General features: G+C 45.4%; 1 protein-coding gene across 1 annotated transcript in view; it reads right to left on the reverse strand.

The window, feature by feature from the left end:
* LOC104489267 (mineralocorticoid receptor-like) overlaps window positions 1-9,418 on the reverse strand; it is a 91,427-nt gene that overhangs the window by 12,171 nt on the left and 69,838 nt on the right. Inside the window, exons 5-6 of the mRNA XM_010131408.1 lie at window positions 5,290-5,420; window positions 897-1,054 (exon numbers count right to left, since the gene is read on the reverse strand). Coding sequence (XP_010129710.1) covers window positions 897-1,054; window positions 5,290-5,420 — 289 coding nt within the window. The remainder of the gene's footprint in view (window positions 1-896; window positions 1,055-5,289; window positions 5,421-9,418) is intronic.

Below are 9,418 nucleotides of genomic sequence, written 5' to 3' on the forward strand. Positions count from 1 at the left end.
TCTCTGTGGGGACTCCAGGCTGCATTCTGGAGAGCGTGAAGAAACACTCCCAGTGCTGGCCAAAGATTCAGGAGAGGTGAATCTCTGTCTGCACTTACCATTTTACTGGGTAGAACCGGGTTGCTCCCAACTCATCAGCTCAATGTTACGTACGTCCCTTCTGAGATCCTGAGCTGGTCCTGTGCACTAGGCACCTACCACAACCCTTCAGAGTCTCTCTGGGCTGAGGCACCAACAGCTTGAGTGCTTTGGAACCAAACTTTGACTTTACCATGTCATTCTCAGTCACACCCGATGCACATGAAACAAACACCTCGCACTAGAATGAGACAGGGCGATAGAAACAACCAAACAATACAGCGAACCTTGTACTTGAAAAGCCCAACTACACCTTCAAATACCCAACGTGGCACCAAGGTCTGAATGCATCTTTTAAAGACATCATTATTGCAGTCCTAGCTGGAAAAGATCACCAAATTAATTCAACGCTTATTAACACATCAGGCGTGTCACACTGATCTGCCACCTTTCGCTGAGAGAAGACTCTGCCTGGCGCATTGCGCTGTGTCCAGCTGAGGGTCGCAGCTAACACCGCTCCTGCTTACAAGCCCCGACCCCACTAACAGGTCTCCTGCCCTTAAGGGAATCACTGGAGCAACACGCTACCATTTCACAGAGGAGCAGGCAGCAGGACCCAGACCTTAATGACTAATATTTTCTTATTTTACTTGGCAGTTGTCCTTACATTCATCCAGCAGCTTCTCTCAGATGTTCCTTTAAAAAGAATTTCATTTTTTTCCTCCCAGTTAGTTAACACAGTTAAAGACTACTGGTTTACCTTAATGGAGAGAGATTTTTGCTTAACTTGTCTGCACTCCCTGAGGAGTTATACTTACATCATGCATGGAGTCAAGAAGTTTAGTCAGTTGGTAGAATCTCTGCCAGCTTTGCCCAGAGTTACTTGGACATTTAGTTACCATCTTCTTTAGTTCTTTAATGTAATTTGCCCTCATTTCTTCAAATGCAGCTTGGCTTTTGAGACCATCCTTGGGAACTGTCATTGAAAAGACAGTCTTACATTAGTATTAACTGCATTGTTTACTCTTTTGATGTGCATACTTTAAAAGTTACACTAGTTAATGGATGAGAGAATTGAACCTTTAAGCAAAGTCTGTAATTTTACACACACTGGTAAGGAATCAACAACATCATAGAGATTTTCAAGTGATTCAGGTTGTGACAGAGGACAAGGTAACATCTTAGAAATATGACACATGTTAACCTCGTGCTGAAACTGTTTTTAATACAACCAACCTCAAAGAGAAAAAAAAAAAGGCTGATGGAGCAAGGTTTTTTTTTTAAGAAGTTGAAGACATGATTTATCATTCTTGAATGATTCCCCACACATGGCAGAGGAGAGGAAGGTACAGAATTACAGCTATTGTGTGCAAAAACGCTGGACCAAGTGACACGTTTTGATACCATCAGGTAACATCTCTGAATGTCGGTAAGCATCTGCGTAACACCCAGAGCAAACAGAGCCGCTGTTTTGCATGCAGCGGGCACCCTGACCATGACCGACAGTGGCACGCATTCCTAGTGTCCTATCAAAGTTCCCACCTGCCAGAAGGATCCCTTCACAAATTGGCTAGAAGCAGAGCTTTCTGATACCTTTTACTGTGACTGGTATCACCCAGGCTACGAAAGCAAATACACCGTTTCTTTACAGACTGCAAATACCAGGTTCTGCCCCAAACGGGAATGGCTGATCAGATCAGATCTCCAGGAAGAGCCTGAAGAGGTTATTAACAACATTACATCAAATGTTGTCTTTTAATACCTGGATTGGTTCAATACTGCTGAACGAATGGCTGATCAGATCAGATCTCCAGGAAGAGCCTGAAGAGGTTATTAACAACATTACATCAAATGTTGTCTTTTAATACCTGGATTGGTTCAATACTTCTGAACCAAATATTTTTCTACTCTGCAGCTCTTAAATGCTAGTCCAGAGAAGGAAAACAAAATGCCACACTGTACAGGAGTTTATTTTCTAAGTAAGCCCGAAAGCTATGTCAAGAGTGAGCTAAATGGGAAGCTGCGTATTAAAAATGGAAAGAAAAAAAATGTGATCTTCCAGTTTAGCTTATCCTGACTTAACATCTTGACTGAAATTTTCGTGTTCATCTGTTTCCTTCTCCTCACAATCCTGTGAACTGCCTTCCATCCCACTGCAATCACACCATAAGCACGTAACAACCACCCGAAGTAGAACTCCCAGTAGAAGCTTTAGAACTCCCAGTAGAAGCTTTAAGAAAAAGCACCAGTCGCTTCTGTCACCGGTATCTACCAGAACAATTCAGCAATGGAAAACAAGGAGGAGCTCTACCACCAGATGAGCAGCAAGGACTTGCAACCATCAAGCCCTGGAAGGGGGCACAAGGAGGAATCTTTAGAGAAGTCCCAGGAGGTAATGCGCTAACCTGCCTACCACCCAGTAGATACTATATATTTAGATTCAAAAAAACTAGGTTTTAATTATTAAACTCTTGATGCCAAATGTCTCAGTCAGAAACTGCCTGGAACAGATGAACCGATTCAGTTCAAGCTGAATGAATACAAGAGACATCAATCGAGATGAGTAAAGCCATCGGAGCATGCTACGGTCCGCGCACAAACTGCACAGGCTTTACAGTTCCTGTCGTGTTTACAGGCCTGTTTTTAAAGATCGTCAGAGCCACTCGTTCTTTGTCTACTACTATGTATTTTACTGTTCTGTCTGAAAATTATTATGCCATCACCCCAGCCAGATTATTAAGAAAAAAAGAGAAAGATCACAAGTAAAGAGAACTCAAACAAAACATGAAATTCTGGAGGTTTGCCCAGTGTTTCTGATTTTACTTATTAAACGCAGCAATGCTGCTGGCAAGCTCCCAAAATCTATGGTCTGTGGAAAGCATGAAAACAATTGAGTCGTAATGTGTGGTTTCTTCCACATGTAAATGGAGTGAAACTTCCTTGATGTGGTCATCATGAAAGTTTCAGAATAACTTGTGTGCTGCTCATCGCATGATTCAATAAAAAAAAACCAAAAAGAAAACAAACCTGGTGTTTTCTGTCAAGAGTTGTATGGAGGCACAGTCACTTGAAACCAGGTTTGCTGCCTTTCACACTCACACCTTCTGGGTTTTGTCACTGTCTTCATTTCCATTTCACTCTCCTCCCTCTCTCTCTAATGTAAATACCCCGACTGTCCCAAACAAACTATTTTTAGTGGGTTTTCTAGTGACCATGGTGTGCCTTTCAAAGGGACTCAGCTAGCTGAAGTTAATCGGCCAGGCTGAGCTCATCTAATAATTTCTCGCAATAACTCAAGTCATTAGGTAACACTCTCAAGAGGACAGATTAATAACTACCTAGCTTAAAGAAATTTAGAATGCCTTCAGACTCTTCTTCTAAAGATTCTTCCCCCCTTTAGAGCTTATTAAAAGGTAGCAGAGCCAGATTTTCAATCCACTTTCAAGAACATTTTGGAAGCTAGATCCCCCAAGCACATCCTCGTCAAGCACCACTAGTTGCTTCTAGAAAGACCACGAGTGACAACCTTCAAAAAAGCCTATTTACTCCCCCAGGGCTACCCCAGAGCATGAGAGCTCCCCACAGTCCCAGTTTCGCCAGCCGACCATTCTCCTTGAACCCTTGGTGGAGGGGACACAAAGCACTCCCCAACCAGTGTTGTTTCTGCTCAGCCCAGGGAGCTCGGACAGCTTCCACGGGAGGGAGGGAGACGGCCGAGCCCGAAAACCTTGCAGCCCCAGGTGGTTTCTGTTAGTGCATCCAAATCCTCCTCAGCCGGATGGGAACTGCAGCTTCACGTCCTCCTTGAAAGGCAAGTACTTGAACCACAGAGCTACCATCCGGGTGGGATGGGCAAGGACTGAACGAAAGGCACCACAGACAGGGAGAAAGTGCCCGTTCCAACACCTCGCCTGCAGCCACTGCCCCTCATCTCTGCTGATTCTGCAAATCCCTTCATAGTGCCTAACTCTGCCTGCAGCCAACGTGCCCACGCCATGGCTGGGGACTCCAGAGGCTCCTGGGTGTCTAAATCAGCCGCTGAATCAGCCTGCTCCGGCATCCTTTGGTGGTTTTGGTGATAAGCACCTTCCATGCAGCGTAACTAATGCATAGCTAATGTCACTTGCCATTCGTAGAAGATGGGGCAATGGGAGAAGATAGCAAGATCTCCAAGAGTGGTGGGCTCTGCTCACCACCGAACAGATCGAGACGCTCTGTGCAGCATTAGCCCAGGCAGCCTTCAGCCTTGGGAGCCTCCTGTGTGTGTCCTGCTGCTGGTGGCTTGCAAGTGAAAGCCAGTGTAAGCCATTCGCAGCCTCTCTGATCTCCTGCTCCTCCCCCCGTGCAATGCCTCCACATCCAGCCTCCTTTTGCCGGGAGAACTCTTGCTCGGAGAGTTCACCGAAGTGACATCACGAATGCCCACCAATAGAGCTGATGCGTTATCTTATGATGCCTTATGAGTGGATCCCACAAAAAGGAGCATGCTTATATAGAAAAAAGTTTGTTTACAAGTAACTGTCTTTTTCATCAAGACCGATGGAAAAGTAACGCACAAACTGCCTGTGTATTTATACAGTTGTACTGGGATGGGAGTTTTTCCAATATTTTCAGTAAGATAAGATCTAGAAATCTCCTAATTACTACACAGTGCTGGAACAAATATCAAGATGTAATTCTGTATCTTAAGAAAACTCAAGGCATGACGCTCAAGAGAAAAATGAAGTGTGTGCTGTCGTTTATTAAACTTTCAGAGCCCCGTGAAAGGGCTCAATTCACGTAGCACTGGAAAATTACTTGCTTTGCGGTACAGGCAATGTACATCTTTTGATCTTGAGGGTGACGTTAAGTCACCCAAACCAGCGGCTTTGAGAGTTGAGTGGGGATTTCACCCCGATTCCCACAGCTTGTGCACTTTCTTGGCAGGCCTGGCCCCCCTCAAGCACTTCCTAGACAGAGGCGGGGGAGGGGGCGAAGTCCCTTGCCTGGCCACTGCTGTCCTTGCAATGCACGTGACACACTCAAACTGCAGAGACGCCTCCTGGGCTATGGCGAGTGAGGTCTGCAGATAAACTCCAAGACATAAAGGCAGGCTTATTCCTGCGGGCCTGCTGGAAACAGTTTGGCTCTTTTGTCTCATTAAAGTGAAGGCACCTCGTTGTGAATTAGAAGACTTTTCAAGGAGTCCTGTGTAACCACGATTTAACTTACCTGTGCTTAACAGCAGCAAAACCTTCATTATAGTGTACTCCTCGAAGCTAAGCTGCAGGCGAACAAACTGCAGACTGATCTGGTGCATCCCCTGGCACAGCTCAAACATGGCAGACTGGCGCATCCGTTCCCTGCAAAGAGAAGGAAACCAAATCCAGAGGATCAATATGGGAGAGCGCCACACACGCGGCACAGCCCCTGAGTGAGGAAAGCCGGGGGTGACCTGGAAACCAAGCCCTGATTGTGCAAAGGTCAGTCAGACACACAGCAGCTGCTAAGTTCAGGTTAGGTGAAGAAGCTGGAGCCCTGCCCGCCCCAGAGTGCTGCCTGGTCCCCGTGCTGCAGGGCTGGCAGAGAACCCCGCTGCCTCTGAGCTTTGGGGGACCTGCACATCGCCTTGTTCAACTCCTGTGCCATCTGCAATGGAAGGCAGAGTTCACTCCACCAGCCAGCAGACCACAGGCAGAATTAACATCCACCCCCTAAAAGGAACAGACACAAGTGTAATCCGAGTTTTATACACTGGCGATGCCAATGACTGGGAAAAACGTTTTACAACATGCTCAAATTGTCAGATTTTGTTCAGCGCTGCCCTAGCTGGAACAGGAACAAGCCTGCTGAAGGGGCCAGAACTGGTGCAACCGGGGAACCCCCACCCATGGCATGCACGTTTGAAACAACACCCCCCCATCAGCTGATGTACAGGTGGAAAAGGGCTTCAGAAGCGTCTGGTGCAGAGACGAGCTGGGAGAAAGGATGGGCAAGGAGGACTGACAGCCTCACACGGGCAGCCTGCACCACTCAGCGCTGGCAGGTCTGGAAAATGGGGAAGTGGCTGAACAAAAGGAAAATAAAATACACGACTTTACGTTACTGCCTTTACGACCTCCGAGGAGTTTGGAGTTAAGGTACGACTGGCACGACCGCTGCCTTAGCCAGCAGCACGTACGCACCCTTCCCAAGCAGCCTCCGCTTCAAAATCTCTGATTACTGCTTCTGCTGAAAAGGCAACAGGACTACCCACACTGCTGCAGTGGTTTATTATTCAAACAGTGAATTATTCAAGAATTATGTATGCTTTTTCCCAAAAGATAGTCTCAGTAAAGGGGAATATAAGCCAATCCTGTTCATTAATACAGATTTTTGCCTATTAAAATTGTAAAATAATAAGGATGCACCACTCGTATCCAGTTTACTCTTTCATTCTTTAAATATACTTTGATAACATTTACCTTCAGACACTATTTCTCTTCTCTGAGGCAACCCCAGGCTAACCTATGCCGCACGAGCTTCATGCAGAATTGGTGAGGATTTTGCTGTGCTTCTGAAGCCACTACCGCAAACCACAACAGCGACAGAACAGTCACTGAGCACCGCCTGCCGCATTTCGAAACTACGATATTTATGTGGGTGCTTAGACAAGGCGCTGTAATTGTTCAGTGACCACTATTTTTTTTTTTTATTTTAATTGCTCAACAACAATTGTCTATATTTCTTCAAACATTTTTTTCACATCATCGGGGAATTGGATGAAGTTCAGCTAATTATTTTAACCAGGCAACTGCTTTTCAAATATACAAATTGGCTGGTGAAAGAGAAGAATCATACTGTGTGCAAACAAAGACTGACGTAATCTTCCTGGTGTTTTATTTCACTACTGCCAGAGCAGATTTTATTTTCCTCCTTAATACTAATAAAGCAGACTCCCCATTGTTATATGGGCTCTGCACTTTTCCCCTGCTCCACCCTCTTCTTGAGGCTAAGAACTTCCAGCTTTTTATTTTTTTTTTTTTTCTCTAATAGTAGTAGTAATGCCATGTTTATTTGTTTTTATTATGCATGATGGACTGCACTGAAGAAAAGGAATAGAAGAAAACCGTCTCTGAATGCTTTGGACAGTGACTGAAATACCACTCGGTCCTCTGAGTGGAGCAGCCTCTGCTGCTGGATGCACAGAGGACTCCGCAGACGCCACTTGCACACTGAGCACTGGTCACGTGCTGTGAATGCACCCGGAGTGACCCTGAGTAACTGGTATCGGGTGAAACAGAGGAGGATTTGCAGAACTAAGAGACGTCAGATGCACATGAACGGGCACTTCTGAAGCGGCTGTGCCTGGGGTCCTGCTCCAGCCCTGGGTCTGCCCGAGGCTGGTGGCCACCATCCAAGTCTTGCGGCCAACCCAGCCCAGCAGCAACTGGATCTCTCCTGCTGTTTGGACGTGCCCCTCACGTGGACGGCTGAGCATGCCAGGAATGGGGGCTCCTTCACGTTTGGCCGCTGCATGACTCAGCCTACCCTCCTTTGGGGACATCACGATAAAGCAGCCCAAAGTTCTCCTGCCTGACAGGTTGTTATGGCCCAGAGACCAAACGGCTGCAGATAGCTCTGAGCTGATCCAGAGATGGCTGGAGAAAAAGACCCTAAAAGATCCCCACGAGTGATCTGCCCCTGCCCCTGCTCCCCTCCCTCTTCCCAAAACTAGCGAGTCCAAGTCTAGTTCACAGATAACGGTGGCTCCTACCTGGCCTCTTCCAGGAGGCTCAGAGGGATACGTGCTGAAGTTGAAAGGCAAAAGATTAAGAGACATTTGTATTAAAAACCAACAAGCAAACTAAGGAATATCTCAGACTGCTACAGACTAGCAGGTTTCAAAACAAGAACAGTCTATTATACCCATTGTTACTTTTTCAGGACACCAAAGTTAGTTTCTTCAGCCTCAGAACACAGAGCAGCTACCACCGTTCCTGCCTGCATTTGACCTCCGGAGATGCAGGAATCACCAGACCTTTCATCCAATCCCACAAGCCACACAGCGAATAGAACAAAACAAAACACTTTGAGGTTTGGTCTCGGGTTTCACTAAACTTTCACGAAACAGCGTGGCAAACACCCTCTGCGGCAGCTACCCTGAAAGCATCCTGACCGGACCCCTTTGGTTAATTTACAATGCACTGCACTTTCTGTGTCCTTTCACTTTCTCTCTCTGTTGTTTTTCTTTTATTGTTTTGCTTTTATACGACCGCCTAAATAGATCAATTTTAGTAAAGGTCAGGGTTGGGTGGTTTTCTTTTTTTTTTGGTCCTTTAAATATTTAGTCTTTTATCTACTTAGAAATATTGATCTCTAGTTTACCCTCAAGGAAAACCTGATGGCATTGTCTGTAGTGAGATAAAATTCCACACCCAACTAGTTTATTTACCTACAGCAAGCCTGTAACTTCAGATCAGTTTCCCTCCTGAAAAAATCAATTCAGTTGATTTTTTACTTATTTACAAATTATTATTAACTCCAAATTATGTTAGTTGATCCATTACTCTATTTAATGTAACATAAGCATTTTATGGGAGTTTACAGTATTCAACTGTAGATTTGATTTCTGACCCACACAGTCTAAAATACAACGGTACAGAGCTTTTGGAAAATTCGGATGCTGACATCACAGATACCCCAGTACCACGAGAGCAACAACTAAATAAAGCAATAGAAATGGCTCGTGTATTAAACGAGATGGGGCAGACAGAAATTAAGGAATGTCAACATACCATGAACAAAGTTATTTCTTCCACTAAATGCCTCATCTAAGAATAAATACCATGAAGTCAAGGTTCACAAATGCCATTGCCACCATGGGGAAAAATTAAAACAAACTTCTATGTTGTCTTCTCCCTGCTTTTTTTTTTTAAAAAAAAAAAAAAAGAATGAAGCAACCAAAACCAGCTATGCCTCTGACACAGCAGAGAAACTTCTCAACATGGAAAATGTAGAATGTGAAGATCTGGACTATAAGGACACGTATCTTTATGATGACATTTAAGAAAGTAAGTACATTTAGGAAACAAAAGGCGCGGACCCAAAGCTCCGAATCCGCGGTGTGGACGCACATTCAAAAGCGGTGTCATTAGCTCAGTGTGGCTTAATCCTCCTTCATAATAACATGCTTTAAACTTTACACCTTAAGTTAATCCATCTTAAGTTCCCCGAGTGTCTCCTTACAGGCTTAATTTAATGCCCAGCTCACACTCTGCCTGACCTTTCCCGCAGCTGCAGCACTGTGGGCAGGCAGAGCGGCCACCACCAGCCTGTTTCCCCCCGGCTAACGCTCTGCCCGATTTCCCTCTGCTCCCGT

Source organism: Buceros rhinoceros, unplaced genomic scaffold (assembly GCF_000710305.1).
Source record: "Buceros rhinoceros silvestris isolate BGI_N320 unplaced genomic scaffold, ASM71030v1 scaffold1112, whole genome shotgun sequence".
NCBI lineage: Eukaryota > Metazoa > Chordata > Aves > Bucerotiformes > Bucerotidae > Buceros > Buceros rhinoceros.